Below are 21066 nucleotides of genomic sequence, written 5' to 3'. Positions count from 1 at the left end.
AATTGGGGGACTTCAGAGCCCATCTCTCAGCGAGGTAGATCTTACAGATGAACAATCAACAAAGGAATGTTAGAGTTAAATGGCACTATGGGACAAGTGGACTTAATAGACATCAACAGAATGGGGAATACAACAGCTGTGAGGTACACATTCCACTCACCAGCACAAGGAGCATTCCTCAAGGAATGTATTAGGCCATAAAGCAAGTTTTAAAATATTTTTAAAAATCTTATTCTTTTTAATCACCATAAAATGAAAGCAAACATCAAGAGCAGAAGAACCTACAGAAACCTCACAAACACTTGAAGATTATGCCTCACACCACAAAACAAGTGAAAAATCCCTAGAGTCAGAAGAATATGGAAAGACAACATATCAGAACTTGTGGGATCCAAAAACAGCACTATGAAAAGGAAAGACTACAGAAACCTGTACCTAAAAGACAAAAGAGAGAGACCTCAAGTAAATTGCCTGGTGATGGCTCAGGAAAACAAAAACCAAGTCTAAAATAAGGAGAAGGAAAGAAATAATCAAGATTAGGGCAGAAAAATTGCAATAGCAAGTAGAGGATCACTACCAAAGTTCAAGGGAACAAAGAGTAGTTCTTTGAAAACGTAAAACAAAGTTGGCAAATCTTTAGCTAAATTAACAAAAGAAAAAGAGATTAGACCTAAACCCATACAATGAAACTTGAAAAGAGAGGTCTTGCAGCAGATTACAAAGGAAATTCAAAGGATCATTAGGGAGGATTTTGAACAACTACATGCAAATATGTTGAAAAATCTAAGAGAAACAGATAAAATTAGGGACCCAAAATAAACTAAGAAAATATAAACATTCAGATAATAGGAGGGACAAGTAAGGAGACTGCAGTAGGGTCTTATGACAGAGATAAGCTCAGGTCCCAATGGAGTCAATGCTGAATTTGGCCAGATTTCAGAAGATGCAATAACACCAGGATCATGTTACCCACAGTATTCCATAGCCTAGACAAGGAAGGAACTTGTGTAAACTCAGCCTCCAAGTTCACTGTGTTCCTGATTTAAAACCAGACCAGGCCAGAACCACAACAACTATGAGCAGAAGAATGTGAGGGGGACATCCCTGCCCAGGAATGGAACCAGGTATTGTGGGGGATGGAGACAGTGGTGAGTTCAGTGCAGGTCTCCTAAGTGGCTTTCTGGGACCACAGGAGAGCCTGCTCCTGGGGCTTTTCTGCTGCTCCTGTAACAGGCACAGTCTTATATTAGATTACTGTGGACTGGGGAGTATTGGGGTGTCATCCTGGTGAAGGATGAGAAACTCCACTGGTTTACTGACGAGATTACTCTTGTCTGCAGTTTGTGAGCTAAAATTATGACAGCATAAGACAAAGATGCTCCAAAAGGGTTCCATCATTTTCAGGGTCATCATGGTTAGAAAGTTAAGATTCTTTGTGTTTAGCAGACCAGAAGAGGAGAGGAAGTATAGGTTGAGACAGAGCAAGTAGCTGACATTGGGATTGCTCCCATGGGCTGTTGTCTTTGGGGGTATGGCCCTGCTTCACTGGGGTGGATGCCCTGGCCAAATTGAGTGCCCTCACAAGTCTTCAAGGGCTACAGCATGCCAGACTCACCGTCCTATGGTGGAGGTGATAGGATCCCCAGTGGCCCCATGGAGTGGAGGCAGGGCCAGCTGAGGCCCAGCTGAGGGCAGTGGAGGACTGTTGGGATCTAGGCAGTGTCAGTCCTTAAAGAAGTTAGCATCATCCTATCTGGGTAGGGGGGCTGAAGGTGTTAAAGCCCAAGTGTGTTCTTAGCGCTTTCTCACGCTTCTTGTTTCTCCACGTGGGCTGATGACCATGGCTCCAAAAGCAGAGATCAGATCTGGGAGCCAGTCTGGGCTCCCAGGGCTCATAGATGGATTATGGGTGGACGTCAAAGTAGAGGTTGATTTTGTGGATGTGGTGCTGGTTCCCCCAGGAGAGCTTAAGCCTTTCTGTGTGGGCAGGCTTTGGGGGATGGCAGTAACTGTGGCCACACCAGAGGTTGCTTTCCCTGGGGTGTGCCTTGCTTTCTGTCCCTTGGTCCCCATGGTGGTGCTCTGGCTAGGAGCACTGGAGGTGTTCTGTTCTAACTGTGCCCCATATTGCTGCCTGTTGCTTGGGGTACCTCCTTTTTTGGAGGAGATACACAAGGCCTCAAAAGATATAATGAGTTCAGGGAACATGTCATGGCTCCCTGATCCTCTTGATGTCATTGGGACCAAAGAGAAACTCGAGATACCCTTTGCAGTGCTTGTCTCCTGAGGTGAGTTTTGGTGTTTCTGGGTGAGCAGGCTTTGAGGGATGGCACTCAGGGTAGAAATTCTACTGTTTTCTTGCCCCTTTTTACCCTCTTTTGTGTTTTTCCTGGGTGCCATGGTGGTACTCTGGCTAGGGGCACTAGAGATTTTCCGTTCCAAACTTGCCCCATGTTGTTGCCTGTTGCTTGGGGTTTCTTCTCTTCGAGAGGAGCTACACCAGGCCCCAAAGGCTGACATCATTTCAGGGAGCAAGTCTGGGCTCTCTGATCTCCTTGATGTCACAGGGGCCATAGGGAGACTAGAGATACCCTTTTCAGTGGTAGTACTTGTCCCCTGAGGTGAGCTTAGGTGTTTCTGGGTTGGCAGGCTTTGAGGGATGGCACTCGGGGTAGGAACTCCACTCTTTCCTTGCTCTTTTTTACCCTCTTCTGTGTGCTTTCTGGGTGCCATGGTGGTGCTCTGGCTAGGGTCACTGGAGAGGTTCTGTTGCAAACTTGCCCCATGTTGCTGCCTGGTGCTTGGGGTTTCTCCTCTTTGGGAGGAGCTACACCAGGCCCCAAAGGCTGACATGAGTTCAGGAAGCAAGTCTGGGCTCTCTGATCTCCTTGATGTCCCAGGGACTGAAGGCAAACTAGAGATACCCTTTTCAGTGGGAGTGTTTGTCCCCTGAGGTAAGCTTTGATGTTTCTGGGTGGGCAGGCTTTGAGGAATGGCACTCGGGGTAGGAACTCCACTCTTTCCTTGCCCTTTTTGACCCTTTTTGGTGTGTTTGTTGGGTGCCATGGTGGTGCTCTGGCTAGGGGCAGTGTAGGTGTCATTTCCCAAACTTGCCCCACGGTGCTCTCTAGGTTTGGGGGTTTCTCTACTTTCTGAGCTTGATGTTTCCTTGCGTGATGTCTGACCCAAGGACAAGTCTCTCCTCCCAGCTGCCTTTGAGGTCACTGAATGTGTCTGGGTGCTGCCACGAGGACCCACGGTGGAGTTTCTATGTTGGTCAGACCCAAGGGCTGAGTAGTTTAGGCTGCCCAAGGTTGTTGGGCCCACAGTCAAGGGTGGCATCGGAGCTGCCCCTGGACCTGGAGCTCCCACGTGTCCAAGCTGATGACAGCTGACAAAGCTAGGGGCTCCAGGCTTCATCCCACCAGGAACCCCAGAACTTGGTGGGACGGTGGCTCCAGGGGTGAGAGGCTGCTTACCCTGCAGAATGTGTCCTCGCACCCTTCGAGCTGGAGAGCTGGAGCTTGCTACAGGTGAGGGCCTGTGAGGACAGTAGGGCTTTGGGCCCTGGTGAGAGCGCCGGAAGCTCCTACCCAAGGTGGAGGGAGGCCCCAGATGTGGGGGCTGTGAAGGCATAGTGGTGTTCAAGGGTGTGGCCCCAAAGGGGGCCACTGGCTGTGCAGCCAAGCCTGCCAATGTGCTGAGAGAGGGCCTGGGAGGAAGGGCCAAAGCAGCAATTGGCAGGCTGGGGGAGAGCGGTCCTGTAAGATTGGTGATGGGTGGATGGCTCTGGGAAGAGACAGCACAGCTGACCCACACTGGGGTGTGGGCCACCATGGTTGTGCTGCTGGGGGGATGGGGAAAGGTCTGGCTGAGGCCCACTGATGCCAGAGGCCTGGCCCCTCCCAGTGGAGAGGGGACCCCCCCATGGGCTTGTGGGGCCATGGCACAGCTGTTCCCAATGGCCTGGGTCTCACCCATCAGAAGACCGTTGATGCGCTGCAGAGCTTTCTTCTTCTCCCTGTCTAGGTCCTCAGCAGTCACTGCACAGGCCAGTAACAGAGGTGGTGGCAGCTTCAGAGGTTCCCCTCGGCGGCATTGCAGGAGAGGAAACTTGCGTTTCCGTGGCCTCTTGGGGTCTCCCGTGGGTGAAGACTTCTTCTTGGGCAATGGGTGTCCCACCCTGCCTTCTGCCACCTTCTCACCCTGGGCCTTCTTTGGGGGAATCCCTGGGGATGAAGAACATCCCAGGGGCGGCTCCCCGTTGGATGGGTCTGGAGCCCTCCTCTTCAGGGCTCGGAGACCTCGCGTGGAGCTGTAGGAGCTGCTGATGGGGTTTCTTTTGCGGCAGGAGCTCATGCAGATGGCCTGGGAGCTCTCAGCTCTGTCTTGGGAGCTCTGGGTGCAGAGGTTTCTCCACAGAGGCCCAGGCCTGGGCACAAAGGCAGGCACACAGCTATGGGCCCCCGGGGGCCTAAAAGCAGATGCTCTTCCAGTGATCTGAGGGCGCCCCCTCTGATGTTCTCTATCTACAGGGTGCTCTGCTTGCTCAGCCACCACTTGGCCACTGTCTCCAGGGGCTGTGATCACAGTCCTCCCTGGGCAGGGTTCTTGGGGTGCTGGAAGCTGGCAAGGAGCCACTTCCTGCCCCTGCACCCTACAAGGCGGCTGTCTGAGTCTGCGGCCTGGGATGCAGGAATTCATGAAAGCTGCAGTTGACAGCAGCGTCCTCTTCAGGAGACCTGGCACGCGGAGGGAGGAGGCAATAACCAAGTCTCCGAGAAAAGATCGAAGGGTCCACAGGACCCTGGAAAAGCACCGAGCAGGCACTTTTCGCAACCGCTGAGGAGCAGTTGCAGGATGGAGGCAAGATGACCTGCGAGTGGTGCCACCAGCCCAGGAAGCCCTTAGTGGCCAACCAGGATAGGGAAGTCGGCGCGGCCCATGACCGGGCTTCTTGTGGGACCCTTCTGGCAGGTCTCTGACCCTCAGCGCCGGGGGCAGGGGTGAGGGACAACACTTGCTGTGCGAAGTCTCCATGGCAGTCTTCGCAAAGGCGCTAGTGGGGAATTCCAGCGTCCATCGCAGAAGGCCTTCTTCGGCTGCTCAGGCAGCTTCAGGCGAAACGGCTGTCAGACCTGTTGCCAGGGCGCAGCTGAGGAAGGAATGAGTGGAGAACAGGCGAGCACGTGAGGAAAACCGTCAATACTGGGCAAGAGGCAGGCTTGCGCCAGGAACGGACGCGCGCGTGCAAATTCCGCGTGCGTGTGCAAAGTCTGCATGCACGTGCAAAGTCCAGGTGCTTGCACCAGATGCGGAAGAAATAGGCAAGGGAACTGCGTGCCTGGTGGGTGCGTGGGTCTTGGGGGGACTGTTGAGTGCTGACACTGGGATGTGATGCAGATCCCGCTGGTCCACCTTCTGACCCAGTGAGGTTTCCGGATCATCTCGGAAGGGTTGTAGATGCTGGGTTTGAGGGGTGGCAGCTATGGCAAGGCCAGGGATCTCTCCCCTCAGACTCGTGCAACGACCCTGCGCCTCCCCAGAGGCAGCCAGGATGGCAGCACAGATGGGCTGAACTCCAAGGGACGTGGGGGCAGTCAGAGGGCTGAGATGGCTCTTGCTGCGGGTTGAGGGTAGCTCTTGGGGCGTGGAGCACGTGCGGACTAGGGTGATGAGCGGGTGTTTGGCTGGCGGTACCTGCACCTCCGGTACAGGGACAGGTCGGTGCCTCTTCAGGAGTGCTCTTCTCTGAAAAGGCGGGAAGTGGCATGGCCCCGATATAAGCGCCCCCCCATACCTCCAAGCTTGGAGCAGAGGGTAGCCTCCCTGGGCCTCTGAAGGGGAAAGCAATGTCATTAGATAGGCGGTGCACCAGCAGGTGAGCAAGTGGTGCTGGCAACTCCAGGATCTCGCTTGCTGGGGCTGGGCAAGGACACCTTGTCCTCCCTCGAAGGTGTGAGCTAGTGTTTGTATCTAGCCTTGCTCTGGTGAGGGTGGGCGGGGCTGAGTTTGACAGCCAGGAGCTCTTGCAATGGCAAGAATCTCTCAGCTCATGCCCCGCCCCTGAGCTGTCAGAGTTCTGTCTGCTGTCCTGCCTGGGCCTGGCCAGTCAGAAGGGGAATTGCTGGGGGGCAAGTTTCTTGGCTGAGCAGCATTTTCAGGTGGTGGCAGCTTTGGGATCATGGCCTGTGTCTTCCTGCACTTCCTCTGGGAACAGTGGAGGGAACAGCTGCTGAGAATGCATTTAAGGCATCCCCCAGAGTCTGGCTGAGGGGTTCAGCAGGGCAGGCTGGGAGGGAATGCTACCCTCTGTGCACAGTCCTTTCTCTTTGTGTGGAAACCAGAAAAACCCAGCCGTGTGCTCACAAAATCGAGTTTTATTCATATTTGGGTTGCTTTCTTTGAATTTTGGTTATCAAGATTCTCCAGTTTTTAAATTTATTTTTTTAGTTGTCAACAGGACTTGATTCATTTCTGTGCAGTGCTGAGAATTGAACCCAGTGCCTCCCACGTGCTAGGCAAGCACTCTGCAACTGAGCCACAACCCCAGCTCTCCAATTGTTTGTCTTCATTGCTTAGCTGTTCTGGGGACAATACTAGGCCTCCTACTGTTCCTACAGTGTAAGATATGTTACCTTTCACCAGTCCAATCCAACACAGACACCTACAGACCCAGAGATCCCCTCAGCATTCACTCTTGGGAGGTTCCAGTTGTCATGGGTCTTGGCTTTTCCTGGATGGATGGGCACCCTGCCAGAGTTAGCTGTGAGGTTTCAAGCTCAAGCTTCCCATAACCCACTAAGCAGCCCTGCATGCTCCTCCATGCTCAGCTATTAAGAACTGTCCCTCCTCCTCACTGGTGGAGTTCTGGGCTTGCTTCTGAACTGGGCAAAATATCAGTGAGTGGGGACCTGGAGGAGTGAGGTTGGAGGGAGCCTCACCTGGGACTGTTGTCCCAAGTGGGTGCTCCTTGGGCCCCTTCCATTGCCCATGGCCTTTTCTGGGTCCACTGGACCTGCAGTAATCAGTGAAGGCCGCTGGGTGAGGTTGTGGCAGTGCTCATCTCTCCTGGTGGGATAATTCCTGGCATTGCATCCTTCCGAACCCAGTTTGAGGTGCTGCCCAGTAGCCTGCATTGGGAATCAGGGTCCTGGAAGCAATGGAATCACCAGATGGGCCAGTGCAGCAGAGACTTGCAGTGGGTGACAAAATTGGAGTTGGGTTGCCAAGAACATGGTCCTGGGGCTCAGTATCTAGGTCCGTCCTCATGCCACACAGCTGAATTTGCACTTGTCTTGAACTTTCCTCTGGAGTGGCCAGAATCAGAAGCTCCTCCACTTCCCGAGTGTCATGAAATCATAGTGCTTTTGAGAAAATGGCTGGAAGATGGGTTTATGTCCCCCACCAAAGGCCTCCCCACAGGCTTACAGGCTGTGAAATTCTCAGTTTCCTCTTTCTGTCACCATTTCCTGCTGCATAGGGAGGAAAAATGGACACTCTCCTAGATCATGCCTGCCTCTGGAGTCAGGGTACTGACTGCATTGATGGACGGGGTGTCCAAATGTGGGCCACACCTGAGTGGTCCTGGAGTCTGAGTTTGGCCGAGCTCTTTATTTTCTACTAACAAAGGTGCACACAGTCTTTATTGCTTGTTTTATTTCTTATTAAGTCAGCAATTCATGCTTGGGATAGATCAGATAGAAAGTATAGATTGCTAGGATTCCTTGGAATGTGGCCTTGGGTTTGAGTTATAGATAGTGTTGTGTACAAGTGTTGTTCAGTCATTTAAAAGGAATACACATTGTGGTGGTCGCAAACATATTCCTGTAGGATGAACTTGCAAATATACTAAGCCACATGAAGGCCTCACTGTGGTTTGTCAAGATCATCCTGATTCACAAGGACCTGTCTTTCCCTCTCCTTAGAGGGAACAGAACCCAAGTCCTGGAAACTGCCTTTAAGACTCCAAATTTTTTTTGGAGAGGGTAAAAAAAAAACAATGTTGGAGAGGACTATGATGAGTTTTAGTTAAAAATTGATTTCTAAATGTGGAATCAGAATAAAGTAATACATGTATAATATAAACATACATCATTGTTTCTAAATTATCATGTTAAATGTCATAAATATATATTAGATATCCTAAAAAGTTGATATCATCAGGAAAAAAACTCCATTTCTATCCTCTTGCTGGGAAATATTTTTTATTCCCACACTGAATTTTTTTCTTAAACTTGGTTTCAGCTTTTATTTTGACACCTGCTGGCCAGTGACTTGGAGCAATCTGCTGGGCTTGCAGGCTGTGCACCCCCTGCCTGTGGTAATAACATTTACCTGCTTGGCAGAGAGGGCCATCATGGGGAGCATGGGTTGACCAGCTGCGAGGAGCTGATAGCTTCTCTAACTAGAGGCATTTGTAGGCAGAAAGCAATTACGGCATATTTCAAAGGTGGCCAGGAACTTGGCCCCCTCTCTGTTCTGTTCATGGGCTGCTCCCATGCTGATGGTCACTAAGGGGATGGCAATAACAGAAATTCATGTCTTTTAATGTTTTTCTGCTGTAGAATTAGCAGGGTTGGCCTGGGCTCCCGACTTCAGCTCCACAGCCTTTTGTCCTGATACTTGTGACCCTTGGAGCAACAGACCATGCTTGTTATTAATAGGTCCAGAATGAACCTAGAGTGTCCTGATGTTCATTGGTGGGTTGAATGGCAGATGCCCGGGGAGTGTGACCCCCTTAGTGACACTACATTATGGGGGGACTCCAGTTGTTTCCATATTTCACAAGAGCACCCTGAGGAGAAGAAGAGATTGATGGAGTGAGCGGGTTACCTGCACGCACCCCACGTGGAGGCCAAACTGTTATGTTTTCTACTAATTAATTCCTGCTATGAAAGAATACAGAGTTCATTTTCGACTCAGTTTTGGTGTCAAGAGACCTAATTACAATGAGAATTATGCCCACTTCCACCAACCACAAATCACACTTCTGGGTGTAATTGCAATGCGATGCAGTGTTTATTCCTTTACTGTTTTTTTCTTTACCAGTCCCTGTTCCACTTCCCCATCACTCTTCCCCATAAACATGTTTAAGGCCTAAGCTGCTGTTTGCTCAGAAAGCTGGCACTGTCCATATTGGCTGAGCTACACAGGGGCCTGCTTGAAGGTTGCCAGGGACCCCCAGGCTGCACAGAATAGCTGGATCCCCCTGAGGGTTGCCAAAGCTCTGTGTGCTTACAAGTGTGTGCCTATGTGTCTGTCTGTGTTGCATGTGGCCACTGAACTTTTAAAATATGATTCATTTATTTTTAGTCCCTCTTTTTTTTTTCCTCTGAGGAACTTTTCCTAGGAGTGAGCTCTAATAAGCTTGTGAGACCGAGTTCTATTTTATGATGGTATTGAAACTCCTCAGAGCTCTCTCTGGATTCAGATGGTACAGATTAGAAAGACACTACTGTGCATCCTAACAACTTGTTAATGAATTTCAGTGAAACCCATGTTCAGTCTCAGCATCCTGTAGACTTGAGCCCATAGCTGCTGAAGAGCACTGCGGTCATTGCTCTGGTGTGTTAGTTGCTGTGTGTGTGTTCATGTGTGTACACAGATACACACATGTGTCTGTGTTTGTGCACACAGATATACACATTCGTATACCTGGGAAGATACGTAGAGGCAGATATATTTTATATATGTGTGCATTATGCTCTTTTCTACAAATGACATGCTGAAGTGGTGTTTACCTGTGAGTACGGCTCAACAATGGGATTTGGCAATGCCCACTCATCAACCTAGACTTAAACGTACCCACTCACCTCTCATCTGTTCAAACCACTGCCGGGATTCTGTGGTGGGGTGTACACAGGGTAAAGCCACACCTCTGTTCTGTGCATGTGCGCCTGTGACTTCTGAGCTCTGCTTTGGCTAAAGCGCCTTGGCAACTTTCCTAAAGTGCTTCTCCTCGTGCTAGAGTGCTGGTATTCCTCTAGCAGAGACTCAGACAGGTGGAGTGGCTGTGATGTAAGCTACGTATTTTTTCTCTTCTTTCTTTTTTGGGGTGTGGGAATTAAACCCAGGGTCTCTGCCACTGGAGCACACCCTAGCTTTTTGTTTTCTTATTTGGAGACAGGGCTCCCTAAGTTGCTAAGGGTCTGAGTTGCCCAGGCTGGCCTCGAACTCGGAATCCTGCTTCAGTCTCCCTCATCACTGGAATCACAGGCCTGCACTACAGTCCTGGCAAGTGACACACATTTAGTTGAAATTGAAAGTGACAAGTCATATGCCCAAGTGGTGGCCCTATTTGTAGCCCCTTGAAGTGTGTGCAGAGCCACACCCCCCTCACCTGTCCTATGTGACTTCTCAAGCACCCACTTGTGGAGGTGGAGTCCAGAGCGCATGGCAGCTCTGGGCACGCTCCCTCTAGTGTTCCTTAGGACTTCCTACAGAGATCAACCAACTCCCCTTATGCAAAATGCTTGGGACTGGAAGTGTTTCAGATTTTTGTTTTTTGGATTTTGGAATATTTGGACATATACAGCAAGATGTCCTGGTGAAGGCTCAAGTCTAAACACGAAATTCATTTGTGCATCACAGACTCATTAAATAAACAGCCTGAGGGGATTCACATGCTGTCTTCAGGGACTCTGTGCATGAAGCAGGGCCTCAGGGTGCAGTTTCCACTTGTGGGGTCAGATCTGCACTGGGAGCCTTCAGATTCTGCAGCATTTCAGAGCTCTGGAGTCGTAGTGCTCAACCTATGTCATCCTTCCTAACACAAGAAAGTGGGAATATATAGTAACACAACCGATGGCCCCTCCCACAGTGAATACAGAGCACCCACATGAGTACTGTCCCTTAGCAGACACCGGTCGTGCAGCTCCTCTGGGGGTGATCTCCTTTGAAATTCTGTGACAGTCTCTGTCGGATCTCATCAGAAATTGAGGGCAGAGGTTGATCCCTTAAAGATAGGTTTTTGGATTTTGAAGAGCCAAAGCCATTTGGAGCCAAATTTAGCAAATGGGGCTTGTGAGGGACCCTCATTGCTTAGCTTTCTGGTGTCATGGGAAGGCAGGGTTGCCTGCCATATGCAGACATCACTGTGCCAAAGACATGGTTTTCACTTGTCAAAAACAAAATTAGTCACGTGCTTTATAATCACACTCCACTTGAGCTAGGAAAAATTCTCCTAGGGGAAAGCTGTAGGAATTCGCCCTTTCCATCCTCATGCGGATCAGTGGTGCTGGGTAAGGGTGGGCAGTGAAGGCCGAAGGGGTGAGCAGCCCTGGCCTTGACCTCCTCCAGGAAATACATGCAGGGTGTTCTTAACAGTGCTCCAGCACTTGTGGGACCACAGCCCAGCTGAGCATTCCTCCCTAGGGACAGGTGTGTTTACTCTTCAGGTGCCACAGGGGAAACCCGGAGGCTAGGTGCCAGCAGACCCCCCTGGGGTGTCTAAGACAGCTCCCCTGCCCAGGCACAGGCTCCTTCAGTGTCAAGGAGGGCTGGTGTCACAGAGGGCCCATGTCCAAAGGATCTGCTCTCTGGACTCCTCCCTGGGCATGGCTAGCACGATAATGAGAGCTGGAAATCGTGCTGTGCTTTGAGTTTCGTGGATGTGATTATTTGTAACACCTCCTTTTATGACTATTAGTCTTTGAAAATTGCTTTGAGCTATTTTTAAGGAGTCTTGGAATAAAAAGAGATTATCGGGGAAGGTGAGAGAAGCAGATGCCTTGCGCTGTGGAGAACAATGCTGTGTGGTGTTTATCTAGGTCTCTCTGTCCTCAGGGCTGGACAGGGCCTCAGCTCCCAGGCCAGGTCGAGTCGGACAGCAGAAAGCTCAGGCCACACTGCAGCTGCCCATCCTCCAGGGAGGAGTTGGAGATGGCCGACTCCTGCTTCCTCTCCATTTGCTGGGTCAGGCCTGCCTCATGGTGGTCAAAGGGCTGAGGCATGGCAGGCTGAGACATGGGATTCAAGGTTCATGGAGAATGCCCCCTTCCAGGAGTCACCCCACTGGTGTTTGTGCCCAGGTGTGACCATCACAAAAGGCTTTGAATGTGGCTTGCCGGTTGTTCCCAGATTAGACTCTTGTCTCTTTTTCTGCAGGTTTTTAGGATTCTCTTTTTTGTACTTCTCTACCTCTGCCTAGACATTGAATATTGCTGTGTCTGCCCTTCCATCCTGGACATGTAAATTACCTAAGGTCACATGGTCACCATGGGATATTGCCAACTCCTTTGATCTCATCAGCACCACCTCATGCCATGTGTTCAGCCAATCCCTTCTGTGAGTTTGATTTTTATTTTGGAACTTGCTAGCAAGTGTTTCTAAATGGAAGCCCCACAGAGACCACAAGCCCAACCCCAGGGAGTAAACACATCATTTTCCCCTCCAAACCTTCTCTGCTTCCCTATTTGCTGTCTTGGTTAATGGTGCTCTCTCATGCCCAGATGGAACGATCTAGAATAACCTTCAAACACGGCATCCCCTGCTGTAGGAATGCAGGACTACCTGCAGCTCCTAGAAGGCAACACGACCTTCTCGTCCCACACTGTTCTTCATGTTGCTCCTCGTGGGTGCCCTTCCCTCTTTTCTCTACTCCACACCCTCCCGCACACCCTTCAAGGCCCATCTCAGATGGACTTCTATCTGGGGCACTGTTTGGACTTTCTACACAGACCGCACTAACTGCCCCTTCATTTGTGTCCTCTAAAGGGTTGGCACTGTTTTTTTAATCATGCTCATCAAAGGCCCATGAGCTAGGAAAGTAATTTTGCAAGTGGTGATGTGATGTTTAGGAATACACCATTTTCAAGGGTGGGAGAAGGGAGAATGACCATAAGAGAGGGAGAGAAGGTGAAGGTCAAGAGCAGACGGTTGGAGGGGTCATGAGCAAACCATGGAGGAGCTGGCCCTGGAGCACCTTCAGCTGCAGGTCCTGTGGGGCCTTGGTGTAGAGCCCTGTAGATGTGCTCTAGCAGGAGCAAGCCGCAGCCTGCAGAACACCTGGAGGAGGGGCCGACACCCTTCCCCGGGCCAGCTGGAGAAGGCTCCCATGTCAGGGCTACCTGTGGAGAGACAGCTGAGTGCTCCCTCACTTACGGCACGTGTGGCAGGACCTTGCTGGGTTGGGGGCTGAGGCCCAGGTGAGCACCTGTTATGCTGCTGCTGCTGTACGTTGGGCTTGTCCAGCCTCCACTGTCCACAGACGATTGTCTGCCCCAGGGTTGTGGGAATGCAACGAATTCTTCTGGAAAAGAATTAGGCCATCTCCTGTGGTGTCTCTGGTACTGCCTCTGTCCCCTAGCAGCACCCACCCTCCTGGGCACACCGGGCTCCATGATGGTGGCCTTCCATCAGGTGCCAGGGTTTCATCTAGGAGAACTGGCTGCCTCTTGAGTGCACCAGCTTTCCAGAGGTTTGGGGCCAGTGGCTGACTAGGTTGTGAGTCCCCAATTGTGATTTCTTCCTCATCAGAGGGACTCACAGCTGGCAGGGGCCTGCAGCAGGCCGTGAGAGCAGCTCTGCTCTCGTGCTGCAGGTTACTATTGCTTTTCTGTGTTTTAATGCAGACAGTTAGGGTTTTGGTTAATCATGACAAGCTATTAATAATTCCTGCTCTATTAATTTTCTCATGTAATATAATGTTTTAACAGCTAGAATTCCTCCTGTCCCCCTTATCTTATCACATTTATTTTCTACAGCAGTCTGGGATGGCATGCAGTGATTTCCCCGGGCTCACATTTTGGGGCAGTTGCCAGTTTGCGGACTTGATAACATCGTCGTGTCTCAGCATCTGCATCTCAGATACATTCACTATTTTAATATTTGGTAATTTCTCTAGTTTTCCTTCATTGGCCCTTACAGTCCCTCTTTGGGGCCCATCTACCTGGCCACTAGGAATGAGGTCGAGTCCCCTGCAGTAGCTCCTACGTAGACAGAACATGACCACTTGTTTTCATCCGTGTATTGGACCTACAGGCACCGATTCTGCAACATCCCTGTGCCATAAGTGGTGGGAGAATTGTGCTGCCACACAAGCCTGGGGTCTGTTGGGGACTGTGTACCTCTTGCTGCAGCATCCCCACTTCCAGATTGAACTGCTGGTGTTTTAATTTTTCTGATCGTACAAACTCGTTGCTGGTTAAATTCCCCATGAAGAAACTCACAGCCGAGTGTCAAGTGTTTGGACCCGTGGGGTGGGGAGAGCTTTAAAGAAGAGGTAGACAGGGAGTATCTTTCAAAGGGAACCCCTGACTTCACGACAGATTGGATTCAGAGGGTGAAGGAACAGAGTCAAAGCCGAATCTGACAGTGTGCACTCGGGCAGTGAGGCTTCTCCGTTGTGGGGAATTATTGTGTTGTGAGGTGGTCAGATTGGAGAGAACACACATGGGATTCTGACGGACGGCCGACTATGTTAGAGAATGGCATCACACATGGGCAGGGTGTGGCCAGGTGTGTCGTGACTGGCCTGGTGTTGGGGATGTACATTTGCCACGAGGCTTCTGAGAGGAAATGCTTCTGCCTGCCCAGGGCCCTCCTGGAGGGGAGACTGCTGTCCTCTCCCTGCCCTCAGCCCTCAGCGCTCAGCTTCCACCCACACCCATGTCCACCGTGGTCTTCCTGACCTCCTGCCCAGAGAAGGAACAGAAGGACACGCTGTTGAGCTGGCTTTGTAGGCATGTGCACCTTGTAATATTATAGCTACCCTTAGCAGAAGAACCAGAGGACATGAACAGAGTGTTGTTTATCACATAAGAAACCTCTGGGCCAGAAGTGGACTCTGAGGAGATCCAGCCTCCAAAGGGAGGCAGCAGATGGCAGATAGTCAGGGTCATGCCACCTGCCTGGTGCTGCCCCTCTGAGGCTGTGTGTGCACTGGGGGCTTCACACTGTCTCTGGGCTTGTGCTGCAGGTGTGATGGTTCCCATCACCCGATAAACTCAGCCTGTTAGGTTATTCAGCTCTTAGCTCTCCTATGGAGATGTCCCCACGTTTTGGATGCCAGATGTTCCTGGGAGACATATTGGGATGAGGCCCAGGCATCTGACCCCGGGGAGGTGGGCCAGTGGCCCAGCATGGTGGTTTCAACCACTTGAGACTTTCCAGCATGTCTTGCAGTGACTGGTGGTGAGTGGGGACAGTAGTCTTCATTGTCACCTTTTTCCTGTGACGAGTTCCCCTGCTGACCCTGGGGACTGTTTCCTTGGTGGGTGGGATGCAGGGCTGTCCTCCAGCCATCTGGCCAGGCACGTGCAGCTTAGTGCTCAGTGTCTCTTGGCTTCCTTCTGTGAACTGTGGGGGCTGTGATGTGATTTACGGAGTGTGGAGTGTGAGAGGGTTTTAACTTTCCCCATTAACAAACCACAACACAAGTCCAGGGGTCAGAGCTTGGGAACAGGAGTCCAGATGAGCCCGTGGTTGGTGGCCCAGGGGATTGAGTTAACTTCTGGTTTTCTCCAGGTCTGTGAAGAGGGGTGTCTGTCTGTGTGTCTGGGCTTACAGACAGTCCCCAGGTTCTTAATAGACACCTGCAGCTGGAACTTGCCTGACTGTGCCCCTTTTTCTCAGAGCCCCATTAACCTGCACGGTGGCTCAGTGCCCAGTGCTGTGTTATTTGGGGCCTGGGACATGCTACAGAGCAGGGCACCCATCCTCAGCATGCCCCTGAGGCAGAGTAGAGAGAGGGTAGTGGGCTTCAGGGAGGCACCTGAGTCAGGGCTTCTTGCTTCACATTTCCTAAACACGCGTGCAGAGTTCTGACTCAGAGGTGCCTATGGTACAGCACAGTCTCCCTCTGTCCTCCTCCTTCCCCAGAGCAGTCCATCTAACCTTTCCCATGTGTGTTCTTTTATTTAAATAGTTTACTGTAGATGCCACATTACTGTTCTCATGGGTATTAAATTATGTTATGACAGATGTTTTCTTGGAACGTAATTCACAAACTGTAACATTGATATTTTTAAAGTCTTCAGTTCCTTGGCCTGTCATGTACGCACAGGGTCATGCAACCTACGTCTTCATCTGAGCTTAGAACAGTTTCATCACTTCTTATAGGAAGCCCAGGTTTGCTAGCCTTCATCCACCATTCCCTCCTGCACCCTGGAAGTCGTGACTGCCTGTTTCTGCGGCTGTGCTCTACATTTCTGTAAGTGGGCTTCATGGAGGCTCCTTCCACGTGGTGTGGTGGTCTCAGGGTTCATCAATGCCGTAGCTCGGGTCAGTATTTCCCTGCCTTGTGTGACCCAGTCGTTCCAGCGAGTGGCAATATCACGTCTTGTCTGTCCACGTGTCAGTGGTGCACACCTGGCATCAGTCCCCCCAGGGTCTGCTGTCGTGTGCAGTTCTGTGATGAGTGCTCGTGTCCAGGTGTTTGCATGGATTGCTTTCATTTCCCTTGGGTGGACACCCAGGAGTGCCATTGCTGGGTCAGAGGGTAACTCTTTTCCCTACCCAGCTGCAGGAGAGGTTTGGTAATAGGGGCAAGTTATGGCATGAAACCTGTCCTAGGCAGTGTCCTCCTGTTTCTCTTGATGGAACTGTCTGTCCTCAAGTAGTTTTGGTTCACTTCCAGGGTTCTGAAGGAACTGATTTGGTTGTTGTTATTTTCTTCTGAAGTTCTGCTAATGTGCTTGAACTTTGCTTCCAACAGATGCATCATGGTGGTCAACCAGCCCATTAGAAAACACTCTTCTCCCCACACCTTGACAGAAAGACACTCTAAGAAGGGCACGTTGGTGTCTAAGGTCCCCTGCGATAGTTTCTTTCACTGCACAGTACATAGGCTGCTACTCTACTTCTCTTTCATTTTTCTTCATCCACTATTTTGATTCTTTATTGAGCTGTAATTTGCATTCATCAAGTTCTCCAAATGAAGACTGCAGTTTGATGAGCTTTGAAGAATGTGCAGTCATGCAAGCTCCATCATAGATACAAGGTGAAACGTTTCCGTCCCTGAGAGCAGTCCCTTCCCCCTGCACAGCCAGTCTCTTCTTGACATTCTGGCCCTTGGAAATCACAGGTCTGCTTTCCGTTGCTACAGTTAAGTCATTTCTTGTATCTGCAGTGTGTGGAGGTGGCTGTGCTGCTTGTGCCCTCTGCGTCTGTCTGGCTTCTTTCTTCTCTCAGTAATACATGTCAGGGTTTGTACCCTGCGTCCATCAGCAGGATCCTGTGTGTGGACATGATATAATGTGTTCTCCCATTTGGCAGTCCATGGGCATTTGTGCTCTTTCCTTTTGGGCCATTTTTGTATAAAGCTATGAGTATTCATTTACAGGTAATGCAGTGATCCAGGTTTTCATTTTTTTTTTTTTTATGAAAATGCCCAGGAGAAGAATTATTGCTCCTATGATGTTGAGAGCCAAGGCTGGTCAGAATGATGCCTGGCATTTGCCTGAGGGAATGTTTGAAAGGTGACACCAGTGAACCATTGAGATGATGATTTGAGTTAAGCTATATATAATTGCTGTGATGCTGGATTGATTGTATTGTATATTTGACCTTTACTGTCGGGCAATGGGGCGGCTCTTGCTGCCTCTGGCACCCGCAACTTTGGAGTTCTTGAAGGGATTCCCGGAGAGTTCACATTGGTTTGGGAAGTGCCAGAGGAGGGATTTCTGGAGGAGGGATTTCCGGTGTGGGGGGTTTCTGGAAGGGCCCCGTGGGTGGCATTGGCTGAAAAGCACATGTGCAGTGCCAGTGAGAGTTGAAATAAAGTAGTTGCTGTTTGAACCTACAAGGCTTTGCGGCGGCTCGGTTATTCGTGCCCAGCCACACTGCGGCACTGTGATCTATTTTAACTTTGGTAAGTTGTAACTAATGGTGTTGAGCATGTTTTTGTGTGCTTATTTGCTGTTTGTAACTTCTTCTGCAAAAAAGACTGTGCAAATCCTTTGCAAATTTATTATTAGGCTGTTACCAAATTTCAAATTTCTAAAAAAATAAAGTTCAATAAAAATTTTATACATAGTTGATTCCAACATAGGACTTAGCATTATCTTTTTAACATCCTTAATCATGTCCTTTGAGGAACAATCTTTTAATCTTGATGAAGTCTAATTATCAATTTTTTTCCTTAGATAATTTTCTTTTTATGCCCTATTTAAGAAAATTCGTCTCACCCAAAATCATAATGTTTTCTTCTTTGTTTCTAGAAATTGTATAGTTTTAGTTTGTGTATTTAGTTCTGTAATGTACTTCACTTAGATTTTGTAAAGAGCAAAAATTGAAGTTCAGGTTTCTCTCTTGCTTTGTGGAGACCCAGCTGTCTCAGTGGGAGATGTGGAAAAGTGGCCATTTCCACTGAGCTGCCTTGTCACATCTCTGTCCAGTGAATTTGCTACTAACATGTGGCTTTATTCTGGATTCCACTCTGTTCCATCTACCAATTTGACCACCTTTACATTATTATACTTTCTTGATTATTGTCACTTTATAAAAGTTTTTAAATTATGTATTTTTGGTAGATTTTCTTTCTGTTTAAAATTTTTTGGTCACTCTAAGTTTACACATTTTACCAAAAAAATTTATAATAAGTTTGCCAAATTCTAGAAAATCTACCTGGGGTATTAATTAGGGTTGCACTAATTCTGTAGATGAAGTTTGGGGGAATTTACATATTAGTAGTGTTGAATGTATTTTTACATATCTCTCTTTGGTCCTTTTAAAATTAGTTTCTACAGCGTTTTATAGCTTTTGCTGTACCAATAGTACACATTTCAAAAAGCTACCCTTATTTAATATTTTTAATAGTTTTGTTAAGAAACTTTTAAACTCTCTATTTCTAATTGTTCACTCTCTGTATACACACATATAATTTGTTTGCAAATTGACCTTTGTATCCTATGACTTTGCTCACCTGGTTTGTTAATTTTCATAGTTTTCATAGATGGTTAGGATTTTCTACAGAGATGATCATTTTACCATTTTACCAGATAAAGCCAGCTCGGCTTTGCTCTTTTCATTTCATTTCTTTTTCCTGTCTTATTGCACTGTCTACACTGCCACAAGACCAGTGAACAGACAGGGGGAATCCTACCTGTCTCTTGAACCCATTTGGAAAATGTTCAGTCTTAAACCACTCGGTGTAATGTGACTCGTGAGCTTTTCATGGATACCTGTTTGTGCATTATGGAAGAACCTGGAGTAACGGAGATGGCCTTACATTTCTTCTTAGCAGCCCACAAGTTTTGATATGTAATGATTTCATTTTTATTCTGCTCATAAACACGCTTATGCACAGATATGTCCTCAGCTGGAGACTCTGTAGTCATGCTGTAGATCTCTAGGGCTCCTCTCCAGCATTCTTCTCTACATATTTGCTGGCATCATTGACCTCCTTGACCTCTAGACCCTGTTCTTCACCCATGAGGCAGCCAGGTTGTATGTCACATCTTGTCTTACACCAAGGCAGCTTTCTGCAGGCAGTGGCCTGGGGCCCAGGAAGGTCGAGCTGTTTGTTCCCATTTCTCAGGGGTCACTCTCTTGTGCTGTCTACTTTCCCAAACCTGAAGACCATCACTTTGTGTGGTATTCAATGTACATATTGTGGACAGAAAGTAAGTCCAGTCCCTGTTACTCCTTTACGGCCAGGAGCAGAAGTCCACTTTGAACACCCGTGAAACCTGAACTTGGTCTATGGCTATGACTTAAGAAGGAAGCACAATGAGACGTAGACTTTCAGAAGCTGACCTCCTCTAAAAGAGGAAAGGTAAGAAATGTCAAACCATGGTGGGACAGGAGGCCTGGGACAACCACTTTGGTGTTTATGGCTTTTCATCATTCATTAGCTTGACCAAGGAAAGATCCAGGAAAGTGCTGATGTTCCGTCCACCTCAGACAAACTAGATTGGAATCTGCACATCAGCATTCTGTACACACTGTCCTGCTGAGCCTAACGTGCACCTGAGTCACTGTGAGCTCCGGAAGGTGACTATGGCCTCTTACATGAGGTAATTCTGTGACAACTACCAGGACTAAAGGATACACAAACTACAGTGACGCAGGCGACATGATCTGGGAATGTGCAACTCCTAACATCTTCAGACAGGCTGGGATTATTCTGTGGAGCTGAGGAGCAGTAGGGTGTGACCTCAGTCTGTACTACAGTGGCAGCTGGGAAGTCCCCATGAATATTTGTTGCTTGTGTTCAGCTTTGTGATCAGGTATTTGGATGCTTATCCTGGAACCTGCCAATCAATGATGTTTTTGCCATGATGAAAATTGCAACAGACTTCTTACAGGAGGAATTTTATCAAGGCATTTAATATCTCTTGAGTCTCTTTATTGTTTTTAGCATTCTCATGTGTGAAATGGTCAACTTCTGTTATCTTTTAAGATTTAGTGACATTCAAGTAAATTGACCATATGAAAGTATTTAGTAATTTATTAAAAAGATGAGGGGGACTGCAAAAACATTTTGGGTATAGTATGTCATAGGATAGTGTGATTTATTTCTAAGCCCAAAATGGCTTAGATGTAATGGTGCCTTTATAAATTAGGCTATATAAATATATGTATTGCTTTAATTTGAGTTGGCTCATAGAGGAAAGTAGGCTTACTTTTAGAAGAAATTAGAAACACATAAGTTTTCAATAGAAATTATTTTAATGAACAGGCTGGAAAAAATACAATAAAATAGATATGTTTTATGTAGGACTGAATCTCTTTGAATTTATCTTTAATGTAATAAACAGCTGCATTAGTCACATGCAGAATTGAACTCAGCTGTGGGATTTTAGGGTGTAGCATGAGATATTTGCAACTCCTGGGGGTCTTAGAAAGATGAAGTCACTGCTCTGGCCAGCATGAGGCAGTACTTTTTCAGAATTCCATACCATTTTGAAAAGGGCTCTGGAGGTGGTATGGGCAGCATTGGAAAGGACTTCCTTTGGTCTGGGTGCATCTTCTGCTCCTCATTACATTGTAGAAAACCTATGTCTACTCTAAGGTTCTATAAGGGTGTGAGTCCATCCGTACTCATGAGTTGAATGATAGGCCTGGGCATCTGGTAGTGAGGCTGGCATTTGCACTCATGTCCTTGTGGTAGCATTGACAAGG

At 48.6% G+C, this 21066-nt stretch overlaps 1 protein-coding gene across 1 annotated transcript; it reads right to left on the bottom strand.

Moving 5' to 3' along the window:
- Positions 1–1794: 1794 nt before the first annotated feature.
- LOC139705193 (putative POM121-like protein 1-like) lies at positions 1795–5040 on the bottom strand. Its single transcript, XM_071609795.1, has one exon. The coding sequence runs from the start codon at positions 5038–5040 to the stop codon at positions 1795–1797; it is 3246 nt and encodes a 1081-aa protein (XP_071465896.1).
- Positions 5041–21066: the final 16026 nt, after the last annotated feature.

This window comes from Marmota flaviventris, chromosome 1 (genome assembly GCF_047511675.1).
Source record: "Marmota flaviventris isolate mMarFla1 chromosome 1, mMarFla1.hap1, whole genome shotgun sequence".
Classification (NCBI taxonomy): domain Eukaryota; kingdom Metazoa; phylum Chordata; class Mammalia; order Rodentia; family Sciuridae; genus Marmota; species Marmota flaviventris.
This window is presented reverse-complemented; position numbering and strand designations above follow the sequence as displayed.